This window comes from Anopheles coluzzii, chromosome 3 (assembly GCF_943734685.1).
Source record: "Anopheles coluzzii chromosome 3, AcolN3, whole genome shotgun sequence".
Lineage (NCBI taxonomy): Eukaryota > Metazoa > Arthropoda > Insecta > Diptera > Culicidae > Anopheles > Anopheles coluzzii.
Window position 1 is genome coordinate 62,025,759 of NC_064671.1, and position 19,397 is coordinate 62,045,155.

The 19,397-nt window shown below is 47.5% G+C and overlaps 1 protein-coding gene across 1 annotated transcript; it reads right to left on the minus strand.

Moving 5' to 3' along the window:
* Positions 1-12,265: 12,265 nt before the first annotated feature.
* Positions 12,266-13,192, minus strand: LOC125907342 (casein kinase I-like). The gene has a single exon (XM_049608964.1). The coding sequence runs from the start codon at positions 13,190-13,192 to the stop codon at positions 12,266-12,268; it is 927 nt and encodes a 308-aa protein (XP_049464921.1).
* Positions 13,193-19,397: the final 6,205 nt, after the last annotated feature.

Consider the following 19,397-nt stretch of genomic DNA (forward strand, 5'->3'; position numbering starts at 1 on the left):
CTGGGACGGTGGCCAAATCCGATCCTCTGCCTCCTCGTGGCGCCACTGGATGTTGGCCTCTGGTGTTGTCAGACTCACCAGCGGCCTAACCAAAGAGGACGGTCAGTGGGACACCAAGCGTTTGCTCAACGAAGCTACACGTACATTTGATCCTATGGGGGTTGAAGGGAAATAAATATGTATTTATTGTATTTTAGTGTAAGATTGAGGCCATGTAAAAATACACGTATAGCATTGGAATAAATTGAAATGTACAAATGCCTATATAAAACGAGTTAATTTTCGAGTTTGCAATGATTGCGATTTTCCACTCTTTCTCGCCGGACAGCATCAACTTCAAACGTACATTGTGGGGATGTTTTCCACTGCCGACGCCGATCCACGAACACAAATTTTGATAGGCCACCTGTACATGAGCATAGCTTTCGAACGCGAGCTTATATAAGGGCGTGCGTGCGGGGCATCGATGGAAAGCTCTCGCCAAGTACTATCCGACGGTGGGGTATTGCACCTCCTCCCGCCCTCCCTGTTCCATACTGCAGGAAGGAAAAACGTCAAATTGATTTCGAACGGAAGCTAATACAAAGCTATATCAGGCAGCGACAGACGCGTCGGTACAAGTTGTGCAACTTTTGTCTCACAAGCGTGTCCTCCTAGGAACCACTCAGGTCAACTCTTCCAGTCAAAAAACGTGATTTTGTGTGAAATTTTCACCGTTTTACACACAGGTGTGGGAATGTTTTTCCCCCCTTCCCGGATCCATTGCTATCCCTCGTTGGATAGGGCGCGGCTAGTAGACCAAATTTGGTACGACCATTTGCGTAGGTACGACCAACACTCGTTACTCAAAATCGGAGTCAAAGTCCTTCTGCAGAACGCGCCACGGGCTGTCATTTGAAAACGGCCTCCGGAAAATTAACCGAATTTTGGTATGTGATTCGTGATGGAAAAAGCCATCGAACACTTCAATTTACATCGGGATTTGGATGCGTGTAGCGAAAGAGAACGTTTCTCCTTCGACGCTTAGATAATCGAGATAATTCATTTGCTGCTACTCGCCGTTTGTCTGAAGCATTCTTACCCCGGTTTAGTAGCGATGTCCAAATCTGCAACCGAATGTAGAGGAAAGAACTTCAGTCCGGAATCAATGGCCTACAAAAATGGACAACTAAAACGGGATATCAGGGAAATGTAAAATATTTCACACCAAACAACCTTAAAGCTTGGGTTGTTCCAAAAATATTGTATCGAATAGAAATAGTGTCTTCGAAAGTCTCTGGCTCCTCTTTACCGTACTGCTCTGAGGCATTCTATCGGGGCCTTTATAGTCCAGTCCTATTCCATCACTGTTCTGCAAAAGCGAGCAGCTTTATTTCTCACATATCATCACAGATTGGATTACAGAAGCCTTCATTGAAAGTGTCAAACAGGCATTCACGGAACTGACGGAAGGAAGAACGGTTGCCACAAACTGCAGAACAATCACGAAATGGAGAAAGGTTATGGGTCCAAAACAGCCCCAGAGTTGATTGGGAAATGCAAAACAGAGCCGATAGATGATGCTAAATTCAGATGGTTCGTGTTCGAGGAGGCGAATGAGTTGCGCGATTTGTGCGCGATCGGGTTTCTCGCCATCGCAAATTGAAACTCCCTACCTTCGTTGGATCGAACACGGATCATACGCTAAGAGAATGATGCGAAGCGCATGTCTCCCATGGAACGTGTTGAGACTGTAACGCAGATGAAGCTGTGCCGCAAACCACGTAACAAAGCCTTGTCGATCGAGATTCTCCTGTGTCGTGTACCGGGTTGTGCAAGCGTTGAACAAGCGAGTGCGAGACACGCACGCAATTTCTGGATGAAGGATCATCATTGACGCTGAAGTTACCTTAGCAGCGAGTATCAGATTGAAGGGCCAGCCGGGCCCCCACTTGAGTTGCAGTGGACGGCCAACGTGAAACGCAAGGAGACGTTTCAGCTTCACGTTTGACCTGGAGCCTGGAGATTGCCGCACGCGGGGGAGAGCGGTCGTTCACGGCGACGGTTTCAACAGCTAAGTTTGCCACAACAAAATATTCATTATCCCACACTGACAAGTTCGAATGATTACTTACAGGATCGGCCAGCGGAACATCAGAAGGATGGTACACCGAGAACCAGGCTTGGAAAATCCCAATCGGCTTGGAGAATGTGCTCCTACTACTTCCACCGCTGGAGCCTCAATCTGGGTGATCTCAATCGGTGAGGGCGATGTTGGGATGGGCTGTTTACGGGACACAAAAGGGAAACACCATCAGGCGAGTGACGATACCGGGTGGTGAGATAGTATGCACCACCAAACACACAAGCAGCGGGAAAGGCAGCGTCGACGTACCAGGACCAGGGCATCCTGCAGCAGCACAGCGGTGTCTATGAGCAGCTGCTATGACGGCCGAATGCCACCGGTAGCAGCCATCCTTACGACAATTCCAGCGGCAGCAGCAGTACGTACGATCCACAACACCCATCGCGCAATTACTCCACCGCTACACGGCCGCGCACGGAAAGCGCATCTGAGCACGGAAAGCGCATCTGAGCACGGAAAGTGTAAAGTGTAAATCGGGAAAAAACGATGACAGTTGTTGAACCCGTTGTAGCACGGGATGGGGTGCGTTGCCAAGGTGGATTCAAAATATCAGGTGCTGGAAAAGGCCCTTTACCCGGTGGTGGGTCCAAGGTGGATTAAAAATATCAGGTGGTGGATTAGGGCCTTTGGGGGGTCGCCATAGTTGAGGGACTTTACGTCATTTTAGAACCGTTGACCATTGGTTTCCGCACACAAAGCTTAGCAAATATAACAGATTTCTTTGTTATTATGTGCATTTTAGTGTGTCTATTGATTTTATCGAAAAAACGTAATATATTAACAAAAGATTTGATGATTTGTTTATGCACGAAATTTAAAATCATGCTAGCATGAGTTCTAATCTCAAGTAAATTGCGGCCATGCGGCTCGTAGATAATGAGGAATTAATGTAAAAATTGAAAAAAAAAAATGATTTCTTAATTTTTATCATCAAAAATGTCGAAAACACAAAGAATTCTAGAATAAATTCACAGAATAACACAAAATAACACACTTTAATGTATGTTTCAATGTTAAATAAGAACTCACAAAGTCCAAAATATATTTTTAAAGAATATTTATTCGAAAAAATGGGGTAGATAAATTATATGAACAAATTTAATTAATGTAAACAAAGTTTGAATCCTGGGGACCTTACGGCAAGTGACGAATTGTCAAAATGCACTAGAGTCCACCACCTGATATTTTTAAATCCACCTTGGGTGGGTCGCCATAGTTGGGGGGACTTTGGTGTCATTTTAAACCCGCTACACACCGTTGGTTTCAAAAAGTATAGCAAACAGAAAACTTTCTTTCTTGCTTATAGGCAAGTGCATTTTTGTATTTATTCATTTTATTGAACAAACATCAGAGATACAAAATCAGGCAATACTTACTGCAATTGTCCTCGTGTGTCCATGTGTGTCTCGTAGATGATGCGGAATAAAGGTGAAAATAGCAAATAAATTCATGATTTCTTAGTCTTCGTCTCTATCTGTCCTCACCTGATCTCGGATTGCATCCACCTTGCGTAGAGCTTCGGTTGACAGCAAAAGATGCAGCGGTTCTGAATAGTACTAAATCTCGCCGATGGATGACGCTGGACATTGGGACATTGGTTCGTGTTCGAGGAGGCGAATGAGCTGCGCGATTCGTGCGCGATCGGGTGATTTCTCGCCATCGCAATTCGCAAATTCGCACGCTTCATCTCGGCGGCATCTCGACATCGCGACCGAAAAACGGGTACCATTTTACGAGGTGTAATTAGAATCCGCGCAATAAACCGTTTCCATCAAAGGCACACATCCGCGTGTTTGGAAGACTCTCCCTGCAAAAAAAAGGAAACGTTTTCGCTACGCGATTAAATGTTAATGTTCACAAAAAAATTTCATGTTTTTTTTTAGTTCTCTATGTTCCAATCCGGGCGAGGTTTTCAATACTTTTGCATTCATACTTTAAAGGCTTGCGTCCATCCAGCCTGGGTAATAAGTTCTTTTTTAAATTCTGCCGCCGGTTGATGCTTTGATGTTGATCCTGTTTCGGAGATAAAAGCGTCCACCACTTTGACGCATTCTCATGGAGACGCACGGTGGCGGCTGAGCGCCACTGTCCCAGAAAACCATCACTTTTACCCGTACAAAAAAAAAAAAAAAACCGTAGAAAAGAAAAACCCAATAAAAGAAGCACACAGGACGCGACACAGGATCTGCACAGAACTCGCACAGGCTACGCCAGGCCAGGACACCGGTACGACGAAATGAACCAAAATCGGACCTGGAAATGTAACAACACTTGGATGCGTTTACCAAAACCCACACACCACAGGTAACTAGATGGTTACCAGCCGAAAATGCGTAATCTGTCAAGTTGCTGTTTCGATCGTAGTACACATGTGAACATCACCCAACCAAAGGCTATATATGTAAACCACACTTATGCATCAGGTTATATCCTCACTACGAGTAAACGCAAGGTGACGTGTTTTCGCTCGCTCTCACTTTTAACGGTTTTTTCGAGTGTTTTTGCGAAAAATTGATTCTGCTGTTGCTTCCAGTTACATTTCGCAGGTGGCCAAAGAGAATCGAACATGTCGATTAGAGAAGGACGTGCGCCCAATTCTAGTTCGCCGGAGTCCTTGATGGTGGTGAATCTCTCCACCTATCGGATTGAAGGCGAATTCGATGCTGGTGGCTGCGGCACGGTGTTGGTGGGCAGCCATGCCCGCTCCAAGCAGCCGGTGGTGATGAAAATGGCCAGCAAAGAGGTGGACCGGCTCCTGCTCGCCACGGAGCGCCGGATCTATGCGCGGCTGCCGAAGGCCCGTGGATGGCCCAGACTCATCGACGCCGGTACGTATCGCAAACGCGACGTGCTGGTTTTGGAGCGCCTGGGGCCATCCCTGCAGGACTTACTGAACTTGTGCGGAGGACGCTTCGGTCTGAAGACGGTTTCGCAGCTAGCGCTGCAACTGCTCGACAGGCTGGAAACATTCCACGAGCTGGGGTACGTTCACCGCGACCTGAAGCCGGACAATGTCCTGCTGGGTCGCGGAACGACCCGCAAGACGCTGCACATGATCGACTTCGGTCTTGCCGAGCCGTATCGGCACCCACGCACGGGGGAACACATAGCGCAGGATGCGTTTTTCCCGTTCGCCGGAACGATCGAGTTTGCACCAGTGTTCGCTCATCTGGAGTATACACCGAGCAGGCGAGATGACATTTTGTCACTCGCCTACATGCTGGTGTTTTTGCTCCGCGGTGGCCTACCGTGGTATGGTACCGAGGAGCGATTTGATCCGGACGAGGCACTGCTTCTGAAGTTGTGCATTACGCCCAGCGAGCTGTGTAGAGGACTGCCGGCTGAGTTTCAGCGGTTGACCGAGTACGCGTTGCAGATGGAATTCTGCGACGCGCCGGACTATACCGAGCTGAAGCGGATGTTCCGGAATCTGCTGCGCCAACATTCCATGCAGCACGATTTGCATTTCGATTGGAACCGGTTTGGCTGCTAAACCAGCACCTAATTTCTTTTCTTCTCTCTCTCTCTCTCTCTTCGTTCCAGCTTTCGTAAAGTGACGTGTAAGTCACCCCAGTATAAGGCGCCGTGAAGGAACAGCCCGATGCTGGGACGGTGGCCAAATCCGATCCTCTGCCTCCTCGTGGCGCCACTGGATGTTGGCCTCTGGTGTTGTCAGACTCACCAGCGGCCTAACCAAAGAGGACGGTCAGTGGGACACCAAGCGTTTGCTCAACGAAGCTACACGTACATTTGATGCTATGGGGGTTGAAGGGAAATAAATATGTATTTATTGTATTTTAGTGTAAGATTGAGGCCATGTAAAAATACACGTATAGCATTGGAATAAATTGAAATGTACAAATGCCTATATAAAACGAGTTAATTTTCGAGTTTGCAATGATTGCGATTTTCCACTCTTTCTCGCCGGACAGCATCAACTTCAAACGTACATTGTGGGGATGTTTTCCACTGCCGACGCCGATCCACGAACACAAATTTTGATAGGCCACCTTTACATGAGCATAGCTTTCGAACGCGAGCTTATATAAGGGCGTGCGTGCGGGGCATCGATGGAAAGCTCTCGCCAAGTACTATCCGACGGTGGGGTATTGCACCTCCTCCCGCCCTCCCTGTTCCATACTGCAGGAAGGAAAAACGTCAAATTGATTTCGAACGGAAGCTAATACAAAGCTATATCAGGCAGCGACAGACGCGTCGGTACAAGTTGTGCAACTTTTGTCTCACAAGCGTGTCCTCCTAGGAACCACTCAGGTCAACTCTTCCAGTCAAAAAACGTGATTTTGTGTGAAATTTTCACCGTTTTACACACAGGTGTGGGAATGTTTTTCCCCCCTTCCCGGATCCATTGCTATCCCTCGTTGGATAGGGCGCGGCTAGTAGACCAAATTTGGTACGACCATTTGCGTAGGTACGACCAACACTCGTTACTCAAAATCGGAGTCAAAGTCCTTCTGCAGAACGCGCCACGGGCTGTCATTTGAAAACGGCCTCCGGAAAATTAACCGAATTTTTGTGATTCGGTTTCACATGTGATTCGTGATGGAAAAAGCCATCGAACACTTCAATTTACATCGAGATTTGGATGCGTGTAGCGAAAGAGAACGTTTCTCCTTCGACGCTTAGATAATCGAGATAATTCATTTGCTGCTACTCGCCATTTGTCTGAAGCATTCTTACCCCGGTTTAGTAGCGATGTCCAAATCTGCAACCGAATGTAGAGGAAAGAACTTCATTCCGGAATCAATGGCCTACAAAAATGGACAACTAAAACGAAATATCAGGGAAATGTAAAATTGTTCACACCAAACAACCTTAAAGCTTGGGTAGTTCCAAAAATATTTTATCGAATAGAAATAATGTCTCCGAAAGTCTCTGGCTCCTCTTTACCGTACTGCTCTGAGGCATTCTATCGGGGCCTTTATAGTCCAGTCCTATTCCATCACTGTTCTGCAAAAGCGGGCAGCTTTCTTTCTCACATATCATCACAGATTGGATTACAGAAGCCTTCATTGAAAGTGCCAAACAGGCATTCACGGAACTGACGGAAGGAAGAACGGTTGCCACAAACTGCAGAACAATCACGAAATGGAGAAAGGTTATGGGTCCAAAACAGCCCCAGAGTTGATTGGGAAATGCAAAACAGAACCGATAAATGATGCTAAATTCAGATGGTTCGTGTTCGAAGAGGCGAATGACCTGCGATTCGTGCGCGATCGGGTTTCTCGCCATCGCAAATTGAAACTCCCTACCTTCGTTGGATCGAACACGGATCATGCGCTAAGAGAATGATGCGAAGCGCATGTCTCCCATGGAACGTGTTGAGACTGTAACGCAGATGAAGCTGTGCCGCAAACCACGTAACAAAGCCTTGTCGATCGAGATTCTCCTGTGTCGTGTACCGGGTTGTGCAAGCGTTGAACAAGCGAGTGCGAGACACGCACGCAATTTCTGGATGAAGGATCATCATTGACGCTGAAGTTATCCTAGCAGCGAGTATCAGATTGAAGGGCCAGCCGGGCCCCCACTTGAGTTGCAGTGGACGGCCAACGTGAAACGCAAGGAGACGTTTCAGCTTCACGTTTGACCTGGAGCCTGGAGATTGCTGCACGCGGGGGAGAGCGGTCGTTCACGGCGACGGTTTCAACAGCTAAGTTTGCCACAACAAAATATTCATTATCCCACACTGACAAGTTCGAATGATTACTTACAGGATCGGCCAGCGGAACATCAGGAGGATGATACACCGAGAACCAGGCTTGGAAAATCCCAATCGGCTTGGAGAATGTGCTCCTACTACTTCCACCGCTGGAGCCTCAATCTGGGTGACCGATTGCAGTGAGGACGATGTTGGGATGGGCTGTTTACGGGACACAAAAGGGAAACACCACCAGGCGAGTGACGATACCGGGTGGTGAGATAGTATGCACCACCAAACACACAAGCAGCGGGAAAGGCAGCGTCGACGTACCAGGACCAGGGCATCCTGCAGCAGCACAGCGGTGTCTATGAGCAGCTGTTATGACGGCCGAATGCCAGCGGTAGCAGCCAACCTTACGACAATTCCAGCGGCAGCAGCAGTACGTACGATCCACATTAGCCATCGCGCAAATATCCGGCATAAACTCGATCACATCGGCTGCTGCACAAATACTCTACCGCTACGACCGCAGACGGAAAGCGAAACACGAAAAAAGTTATGCGACTAGGAAGAGCAAACCAGAAATATATATATATATATATACAGGCGGTCCCCGAGATACACGGTACCTCTTACACGCGGATTCGGAGATACGCGGTTTTCTAAATATGACAATTCTTTGAGCAAATTGTACTGATTTGACACATCAATTTTAAATTGCCAAATAATTTCCGTTTTGATCGAATGTTAAAAACTATTTCAATTGGTTTAAAACTGTTATATTCTGTAAGAATCACATCAACTAATTCATAAAGTAACTATAACCTCCCCTTACTTGCAAAATTACACGAAAATTTGTGATATTTTAGCTGGAAACCACGAGATTCGACTTACGCGGAAATTCGAGATACGCGGTATTTTGTGGCCGTTTTCGGTCCCCATTAACCGTGTATCTCGGGGACCGCCTGTATATATATATATATATATATATATATATATATATATATATATATATATATATATATATATATACATATATATATATATATATATATATATATATATATATATATATATATATATATATATATATATAAATCTCGTGTCACGGTGTTTGTTGCGAGCAAACTCCGAAACGGCTGGATCATTTTCAACGAAACTTTGCACACACCTTATGGTGGTATGAGAATAGGTTTTAAGACCTAAAAATCGTTCAGATGTTACACTAAATTTAATTTAAAAATGATTTTCTAACTCCCATACAAAGAGCAGGATTGTTGTTGTGTTGTATACGGCATATTGACACTTGGCGTGAGGAGCCTGGCGGTTTACGATCGATCATCGAATTCTGAGGGGTTACGGGCACGATATAACTATCCCAAGTAACATATCAATAATAAAATATTTATTTTTTTTTTTGAATAGCTAAGTTTGTCGGGTCAGCTAGTTTAAAATAATGTTCGATAATGTAATATTTATATTCCAAAAGCCGTACACAATAAAAATATTCAAGATTGGGTAATTATGAAATCTTTGGAAATGTGTGTATAACGGTTATCACTCAGAAATATAAAAAAAATATATCCATTTCTTGTCAATGACAACTTTTAACTCTCAAAATCAAATTCGTCGTATCTGCGAATCGTCGTAACTCGAGGGGATTGTAACTCGGTGCACGCCTGTACTCCATGTGCTTTGGCGTATCCATCTGTAAACTTAACCTACTCCTCGCTTTCTGGTTTGCTCTTCCTAGTCGCATAACTTTTTTCGTGTTTCGCTTTCCGTCTGCGGTCGTAGCGGTAGAGTATTTGTGCAGCAGCCGATGTGATCGAGTTTATGCCGGATATTTGCGCGATGGCTAATGTGGATCGTACGTACTGCTGCTGCCGCTGGAATTGTCGTAAGGTTGGCTGCTACCGCTGGCATTCGGCCGTCATAACAGCTGCTCATAGACACCGCTGTGCTGCTGCAGGATGCCCTGGTCCTGGTACGTCGACGCTGCCTTTCCCGCTGCTTGTGTGTTTGGTGGTGCATACTATCTCACCACCCGGTATCGTCACTCGCCTGGTGGTGTTTCCCTTTTGTGTCCCGTAAACAGCCCATCCCAACATCGTCCTCACTGCAATCGGTCACCCAGATTGAGGCTCCAGCGGTGGAAGTAGTAGGAGCACATTCTCCAAGCCGATTGGGATTTTCCTAGCCTGGTTCTCGGTGTATCATCCTCCTGATGTTCCGCTGGCCGATCCTGTAAGTAATCATTCGAACTTGTCAGTGTGGGATAATGAATATTTTGTTGTGGCAAACTTAGCTGTTGAAACCGTCGCCGTGAACGACCGCTCTCCCCCGCGTGCAGCAATCTCCAGGCTCCAGGTCAAACGTGAAGCTGAAACGTCTCCTTGCGTTTCACGTTGGCCGTCCACTGCAACTCAAGTGGGGGCCCGGCTGGCCCTTCAATCTGATACTCGCTGCTAGGATAACTTCAGCGTCAATGATGATCCTTCATCCAGAAATTGCGTGCGTGTCTCGCACTCGCTTGTTCAACGCTTGCACAACCCGGTACACGACACAGGAGAATCTCGATCGACAAGGCTTTGTTACGTGGTTTGCGGCACAGCTTCATCTGCGTTACAGTCTCAACACGTTCCATGGGAGACATGCGCTTCGCATCATTCTCTTAGCGCATGATCCGTGTTCGATCCAACGAAGGTAGGGAGTTTCAATTTGCGATGGCGAGAAACCCGATCGCGCACGAATCGCAGGTCATTCGCCTCTTCGAACACGAACCATCTGAATTTAGCATCATTTATCGGTTCTGTTTTGCATTTCCCAATCAACTCTGGGGCTGTTTTGGACCCATAACCTTTCTCCATTTCGTGATTGTTCTGCAGTTTGTGGCAACCGTTCTTCCTTCCGTCAGCACCGTGAATGCCTGTTTGGCACTTTCAATGAAGGCTTCTGTAATCCAATCTGTGATGATATGTGAGAAAGAAAGCTGCCCGCTTTTGCAGAACAGTGATGGAATAGGACTGGACTATAAAGGCCCCGATAGAATGCCTCAGAGCAGTACGGTAAAGAGGAGCCAGAGACTTTCGGAGACATTATTTCTATTCGATAAAATATTTTTGGAACTACCCAAGCTTTAAGGTTGTTTGGTGTGAACAATTTTACATTTCCCTGATATTTCGTTTTAGTTGTCCATTTTTGTAGGCCATTGATTCCGGAATGAAGTTCTTTCCTCTACATTCGGTTGCAGATTTGGACATCGCTACTAAACCGGGGTAAGAATGCTTCAGACAAATGGCGAGTAGCAGCAAATGAATTATCTCGATTATCTAAGCGTCGAAGGAGAAACGTTCTCTTTCGCTACACGCATCCAAATCTCGATGTAAATTGAAGTGTTCGATGGCTTTTTCCATCACGAATCACATGTGAAACCGAATCACAAAAATTCGGTTCATTTTCCGGAGGCCGTTTTCAAATGACAGCCCGTGGCGCGTTCTGCAGAAGGACTTTGACTCCGATTTTGAGTAACGAGTGTTGATCGTACCTACGCAAATGGTCGTACCAAATTTGGTCTACTAGCCGCGCCCTATCCAACGAGGGATAGCAATGGATCCGGGAAGGGGGGAAAAACATTCCCACACCTGTGTGTAAAACGGTGAAAATTTCACACAAAATCACGTTTTTTGACTGGAAGAGTTGACCTGAGTGGTTCCTAGGAGGACACGCTTGTGAGACAAAAGTTGCACAACTTGTACCGACGCGTCTGTCGCTGCCTGATATAGCTTTGTATTAGCTTCCGTTCGAAATCAATTTGACGTTTTTCCTTCCTGCAGTATGGAACAGGGAGGGCGGGAGGAGGTGCAATACCCCACCGTCGGATAGTACTTGGCGAGAGCTTTCCATCGATGCCCCGCACGCACGCCCTTATATAAGCTCGCGTTCGAAAGCTATGCTCATGTACAGGTGGCCTATCAAAATTTGTGCGTGGATCGGCGTCGGCAGTGGAAAACATCCCCACAATGTACGTTTGAAGTTGATGCTGTCCGGCGAGAAAGAGTGGAAAATCGCAATCATTGCAAACTCGAAAATTAACTCGTTTTATATAGGCATTTGTACATTTCAATTTATTCCAATGCTATACGTGTATTTTTACATGGCCTCAATCTTACACTAAAATACAATAAATACATATTTATTTCCCTTCAACCCCCATAGCATCAAATGTACGTGTAGCTTCGTTGAGCAAACGCTTGGTGTCCCACTGACCGTCCTCTTTGGTTAGGCCGCTGGTGAGTCTGACAACACCAGAGGCCAACATCCAGTGGCGCCACGAGGAGGCAGAGGATCGGATTTGGCCACCGTCCCAGCATCGGGCTGTTCCTTCACGGCGCCTTATACTGGGGTGACTTACACGTCACTTTACGAAAGCTGGAACGAAGAGAGAGAGAGAGAGAGAAGAAAAGAAATTAGGTGCTGGTTTAGCAGCCAAACCGGTTCCAATCGAAATGCAAATCGTGCTGCATGGAATGTTGGCGCAGCAGATTCCGGAACATCCGCTTCAGCTCGGTATAGTCCGGCGCGTCGCAGAATTCCATCTGCAACGCGTACTCGGTCAACCGCTGAAACTCAGCCGGCAGTCCTCTACACAGCTCGCTGGGCGTAATGCACAACTTCAGAAGCAGTGCCTCGTCCGGATCAAATCGCTCCTCGGTACCATACCACGGTAGGCCACCGCGGAGCAAAAACACCAGCATGTAGGCGAGTGACAAAATGTCATCTCGCCTGCTCGGTGTATACTCCAGATGAGCGAACACTGGTGCAAACTCGATCGTTCCGGCGAACGGGAAAAACGCATCCTGCGCTATGTGTTCCCCCGTGCGTGGGTGCCGATACGGCTCGGCAAGACCGAAGTCGATCATGTGCAGCGTCTTGCGGGTCGTTCCGCGACCCAGCAGGACATTGTCCGGCTTCAGGTCGCGGTGAACGTACCCCAGCTCGTGGAATGTTTCCAGCCTGTCGAGCAGTTGCAGCGCTAGCTGCGAAACCGTCTTCAGACCGAAGCGTCCTCCGCACAAGTTCAGTAAGTCCTGCAGGGATGGCCCCAGGCGCTCCAAAACCAGCACGTCGCGTTTGCGATACGTACCGGCGTCGATGAGTCTGGGCCATCCACGGGCCTTCGGCAGCCGCGCATAGATCCGGCGCTCCGTGGCGAGCAGGAGCCGGTCCACCTCTTTGCTGGCCATTTTCATCACCACCGGCTGCTTGGAGCGGGCATGGCTGCCCACCAACACCGTGCCGCAGCCACCAGCATCGAATTCGCCTTCAATCCGATAGGTGGAGAGATTCACCACCATCAAGGACTCCGGCGAACTAGAATTGGGCGCACGTCCTTCTCTAATCGACATGTTCGATTCTCTATATATATATATATATATATATATATATATATATATATATATATATATATATATATATATATATATATAGATATAGATAAAATACACCATATCATAGATTGCAACTCTCCAATTTCGGTTGTAAACTTTATATTCATAGATATTCGACATATGACTTTTTCGACTTACGCCTTGCTTTGGGACATTTGTTCGGTCCCAAATACAGCCGTTTCTCGGGGGACACTTGTAATAGAAAAGTGTAAAGAGAAAAAATAGGATATATGCTTACGAATAAAAATGTTAATAGCTACAAATCGATCGATGCGTTCTTTTCTTTGTGTTACAGACAGCGTGTACTACGCCTGTACTAAGCGTTCCAAAAACCCTTTTCGCGTGCGCAACAAGCTCGGATAACACAATAAGAATTATTAAGCAAAAGTGTTTTACAACAGCTCAGCACATTTGTCTCCAAATTAAGCTGAAATGAAATAGTTTTCTATGAAACAATATAATGGAATGTATTAAATGTGCCTAATGTATTTCTGTATTTTGAGTCCGACATAAAATGGGTACACACGCTTTTTTTTTAACAGCGGATTCTTTATTATATTACATGTATATATATATATAAAAAAAAACCCTCTCCCGTCCCCTACAAACTGTCCCGCGAGGGCTTTTTTGTGAGGGGTTTGTGGTCCATGGACCTTACACATTTGTGCAATACGCACTTATTCTCCCTGTATTTCCCCCTTTATCTTTTTATCTCCCATTTTATCCCATCTCAGTGTAAAATAGCCCCCATTATGCCACTATAGATGCTTCGCCGTTGCAGTTTGCTAGCGGGAAGCGACATCTGCCTCGATCGCTGCTGCCATTTCTGCAGCACTGAGCCCACCAGCTGACATTACACCAGATAGTCCGTCTATAGTAGGTGCGAGGAATCTGCCATTACCGTCATCGCCTTGGCTGCTCTCGCTGCTGTCATCCGTTGTGGATTGCCGCTCCGGATCTCCATAAAGGCGCTGCAGGTCCCTTCCTGTTTGTTGTCGCCGCCTCTGTGTATACCTCGCCGAACTCGGCCTGTTTGTCTCACGGCGAGCTGCCGTCGTTGGTGACGCTGGTGGAGCTAGACGAAGCCCGGTGCTCTGTTCTTCCCTGCGTTGCGCTCTAGCCGCTCTCCGTGCAGCGTTGCGTCGTTCGTTTCGTGCTGCTGCTACTGCCGTACGACGCGCCTCCATGTTCACGATTTCTTCGTCGTGTTCGACTATCACCTGTTCTGCTCGGTTAGCCCTTTCCTCGTCCCAGCACCGCTGAAGCTCAGCCGTTATACGACGAGCGGCTTCGCATACGCGGCTCCAGCTGTCCGCATCCCGCAGCAAGTACTCCTGCAACGTGTCAGGTGTTACTGGGTCCGGCCCTCCCTCGCCGAGCAGTTCTTGACGGACTGATGCAAATCGAGGACATTCGAAGATGACGTGCCCGGCATCCTCTGGGACGCCAACGCACCACTGGCAGTCCGGGGACGACGTGAAGCCCTTGATGCACAAATACCTCCGGAAAAAACCATGTCCCGAGAGCACTTGGGCCAGATGGAACGACACGTCTCCATGTTTCCGTGATTGCCAGGCGTCAATGTTGGGTAACACACGATGGGCCCATCGCGTGTATCGACTGGCTCCGACGCTGGCGGCGTCATCGTCCCATTCTTGTTGCCAGTTGCTGATGGTCTGCTGACGCTCCGTCCTTCGAATCTCGTCCCGTGTTTCCGTTCGTTCAGGTGCATGTATGCGGTTATACACGCGGGCATCTTCTTTTACCAGGCATATCGGTGTCAGACCGGCGAGCAGGGTGGCCGTCTCGTACCTTACAGAACGGAATGCTCGTGCCACCCTGATTGCTGTCTTCTGTTGGACACGTTGCAGCAGCCGACGACACTCCCTGGTCTCGAGCGCCTCCGACCATATGGGAGCCGCGTACCTCAGTATCGACTCTACCACATGCGCTAACAACCTTGACTTGGCCGTCCTTGGACCGCTGTGGTTCCGCATCAGTCGCGAGACAGCGACCGCAACACGAGTCGCTTTCTCGGTCACCTTCCGAACGTGTGGCAGCCAGGAGAGGTGATCGTGCAGCATCACGCCGAGGTACTTAATGGAGCGCGACGATCGTACCTCTACATCTCCAATGCGGATGACCACTTTTCGCGGGCGCTTCACACTGGCAATTAGCACGGTTTCCGTTTTCGCCGGAGCAAGTTCCAGACAATGCTGCGCCATCCACTGCTGTACTTGTGCAACCGCCTCCTCCGCTGCTGCCTGCACCGCTTCCGTTGACGTACCCGGGACCAACAGTACCAAGTCATCGGCGTATCCGACGATTTCTGTCCCGGATGGAAACTGCATGTCTAGTACGCCGTCATACATTATATTCCACAACGTGGGGCCCAATATGGACCCCTGTGGAACTCCGGCGGTGACGGGCCGTTCGACGGTGCCCTCGCTGGTTTCGAAAAGTAACTGGCGATCTTCGAAGTAACTCCTTATGATGCGCTGTAAGACCATAGGAACTTCTTTGGTCCGCAATGCTTCGGCGATGGACTGCCAGCTGGCCGTATTAAAGGCATTGCGGACGTCCAGCGCGACCACTAATAGGAAGCGTTTATCCCTCCGATTCGTGCGGCGGAACGACATCGCTCTTTTTCCTGCGTCGACCACTTGTTGAATCGCGGTAATAGTTGAGCGCCCTTTCCTGAAGCCGAACTGGCAGTCGGAAAGCTTCGGCTCAGCAGGATCTTCCAGGTGTTCGTTCAGCCGGTTTAAGATAAGGCGCTCGAGTACCTTCCCCAGTGCATCAAGCATGCACAGGGGGCGATACGAACCACTCTCTCCTGGAGGTTTCCCTGGCTTCGGAAGAAGTACCAAGCGTTGCCGCTTCCATTGCCCCGGAAAAACGGCGCGGTTGAGACAGTCCTGATACAATGCTCTGAAGACCTCCGGGAACTCCATGATGGCAGTCTTCACGGCGGCATTAGGTATACCGTCCAGCCCTGGAGCTTTGCGGTTACTCATTCGACTGGCTATGAGTTTTAGTTCGATCTCATTTACCGGAGTCACAGGACTGGTCGATGACGTGTCTGTCTCTGCTGGATCAGTGGTCTCGGGCCACTCAAAGGATGGGCGTATCGGGAAAAGGTCGGACACTATAAGCTCCAGTCTATCTCGTTCCGTCTCTGGTGGCGTTCGATTGCCACGGAGGTGAGACATAACGACCTGAAAACCAGTGCCGAATTCGTTCTCCTCCGCAATATTTATTAGCTCCTGGAACTGTGTTCTTTTGCTGTCTCTAATTGCTCGGCTTAGCTCACTCCTAGCTGTCCTGTAGTCCGCCGATGCGAAGCTCCTTTCCTCCAGATCCATCGTTCTCTGCACGCGATCTCTCGCTGCTTCGCAGTCCTTGCGAAGTTGCGCCAACTCCGGTGTCCACCAATACATATCGGCATGCGGCTCTCGGTGGAGTTTAGATGCGCGCTGCATTGTTTGATCGCACGCTTTCAGCATGATTGCGACCATGGTCTCATGCGTAACCGCACGCTGCTCGAATCGTAGTGAGCGAAGTGTCTCTATGAACGCTTCAGCGGAAAATTGTGTTGTTTTCCACCTCCTGCCGGCGTGCTGTAGGCGATTTCGAGATGGTGGAATATCATTGCTCTGTTGTGAAGGCTGATGGTTTGGTGGCAATCCTGTTTGCTGTGGCTGTGTTCGCTGTCCGGATGATGCTGATGCTGTTAACCTAACAGAATAAGACACATATCGGTGGTCTGATGCCGTATATAGAGGGCTCACTGACCATGTATCATCGTGGGTGATGAACGAGCTCGCGAAGGTGACGTCGATGACACTTGATCTGATCTCATCATAGCTCCGAAATGTAGGGGTGACACCGCGATTTAGCACTTGGAGAACCAACTGCTCGATGGTGTTGAGAAGCAGTTTTCCTCTCTCATTGGATCTAGTGCTTCCCCACTCCTCGTGCTATGCGTTGAAATCGCCGGCGATTATGACTTTTGCGTGGGAACAGGCTTCAAGCACTCATACTCATTGACGTTGAGGCGAGGAGGAGCATAGCAGCTGATGAAAGTAATGCCTCCAACCTCCGCTGCCACCAGGCCCGAAACATCACTAGTCCATACCCGTTGTATTGGAAATGGGTACACACGCTATGTTATCTCAGCGGATATTTTCTATCGCAATGAACACGGTAAATTTCCTGTACGCACAACCTTTATTGTTACGACTTAACTCCTTCGCGTAGTTCATCTGACTGACCCGAGATAATCGATGAACTGCGTATCCTTCCTCCCAAACAGTTCGGGTTTCGTCCGGGTCACTCGTCTACACATCAACTAGTCCGATTGCGCAACACTATCGAGCACAACAAACAACATGCAAAATTCAACCTTCATCATTAATGTGATTCGGAGTTATCTGTGCCAGATATCCTTTCGAGTCTCGTTAGGTAAGCAGTCCTCTGGAAACACCATCATTCCGGCTGGAGTTCCTCAAGGAAGTATTCTGGCGCCCACACTCTTCATGATATACCTATCAGACCTACCACCTCTTCCTCAAGGTTGTAAACTATTTCTCTTCGCCGACGACATGGCCATAGCAGTTAAGGGAAGAACTGTAAACGAACTCAAAAACAGGACCCAGAAATGTGATATGAATGATGAACACAGTTTGGACACTATCCTAAAGTCATTAGATCGGATAGTGGTAGTGAGTACAGGAGCAATTCTTTAAAGGAATTTTTTGTAGATCACAGCATCGTGCATCAACAAACTGCCCTATATTCTCCACAACAAAACGGCGGTGCTGAACGTAAGAACCGGTACCTCGTTGAGATGATGAGATACATGTTGACAGAATCGAACATGAACAAGGTGTTGTGGGGTGAAGCGATCACTACTGCCAATTATTTACAAAATCGCTTGCCATCCTCCTTACTGTAATCGACACCTTACGAAATGTGGTACGGAAAGAATCCTTCGTATGAACATCTTCGAGTATTTGGTTCAGAAGTTTTCGTACACATTCCTAAAGAAAAACGGCGTAAGTTGGATAAAAATGCTGAAAAGTTGGTGTTCGTCGGATACGCGGAAAATCAGAAGGCCTATCCATTCGTAGACCTGGAGACGAAAACAATCATCATTAGTCGTGACGCAAATTTTTAGAACAATGCGTGGTTGAGAAAATTGGAACAAAACCGAAACCAACGACATCAGGAGGAGTAGCGGTACTGCCACTTGGACCAACTCCTTCATTATGTCGCGCAGAAGAAACTACCACGAGAGAAAACATCGTTCAAATGGAGGCTTCTGCTGAATCCTCCTGCATTAGGGAATCGAACATGAACGATACCGTAGAGGAACTTGATGTTACACCATACAACAGTGCATCTGATGGCGAACTATCAGATGAACCAGGGGCTATTGAAATGCATCAAAGTGTACGAAGATCTATGCGAACTACAAAAGGCATCGCACCTGTTCGATTCAGGGAGGAAAGTTATATGGCGGAATCTTCTGCACAAAATGAAGAACCCAGAAATTTGAAAGAAGTTTTCGTCTGTGAAGCGCGCGAAAAATTGGATATCGGCAATGGAAAATGAGCTGAAATCACACGAAGAAAACGGAACATGTGATGCATTGGTAGAGCTACCTGCTGGCAGAAAGGTTGTTGGTTGCCGCTGGATTTTTAAGTTGAAGAGAAATGCAGCTGGACAAGTAATCAAACACAAAGCTCGTCTAGTGGCGCAAGGCTATTCCCAGCAATTTGGCGAAGACTATGATCAAGTATTTGCTCTGGTCACAAGCCATTCAACATTTCGTTTGATGCTCGCTATAACTTCTAAAACACAGATGAAATTATGGCATTTAGATATTAAAACGGCCTATATATGGTGATCTAGATCAGGAGCTTTTTATGCAACAACCTGAATACGAGATAAAAGGCAAAAAGCATTTGGTTTGTCGATTGCAAAAGAGTATTTATGGTCTGAAACAATCAGCTCGATGTTGGAACCAGAAACAGCACGGTGTTCTGATAGAGATTGACTTGCAACAAAGTGCTGCTGATCAGTGTCTGTACATTAAAACTGAAGATGGAAAAAGAGTCTACATTTTAGTGTACATGGATGATATGATAGTCGGTTGTGT

Excerpts from the sequence above, each read along its gene's own strand:
- LOC125907342 (XM_049608964.1), bottom strand. The coding sequence starts at position 13,192 with ATGTCGATTAGAGAAGGACGTGCGCCCAATTCTAGTTCGCCGGAGTCC.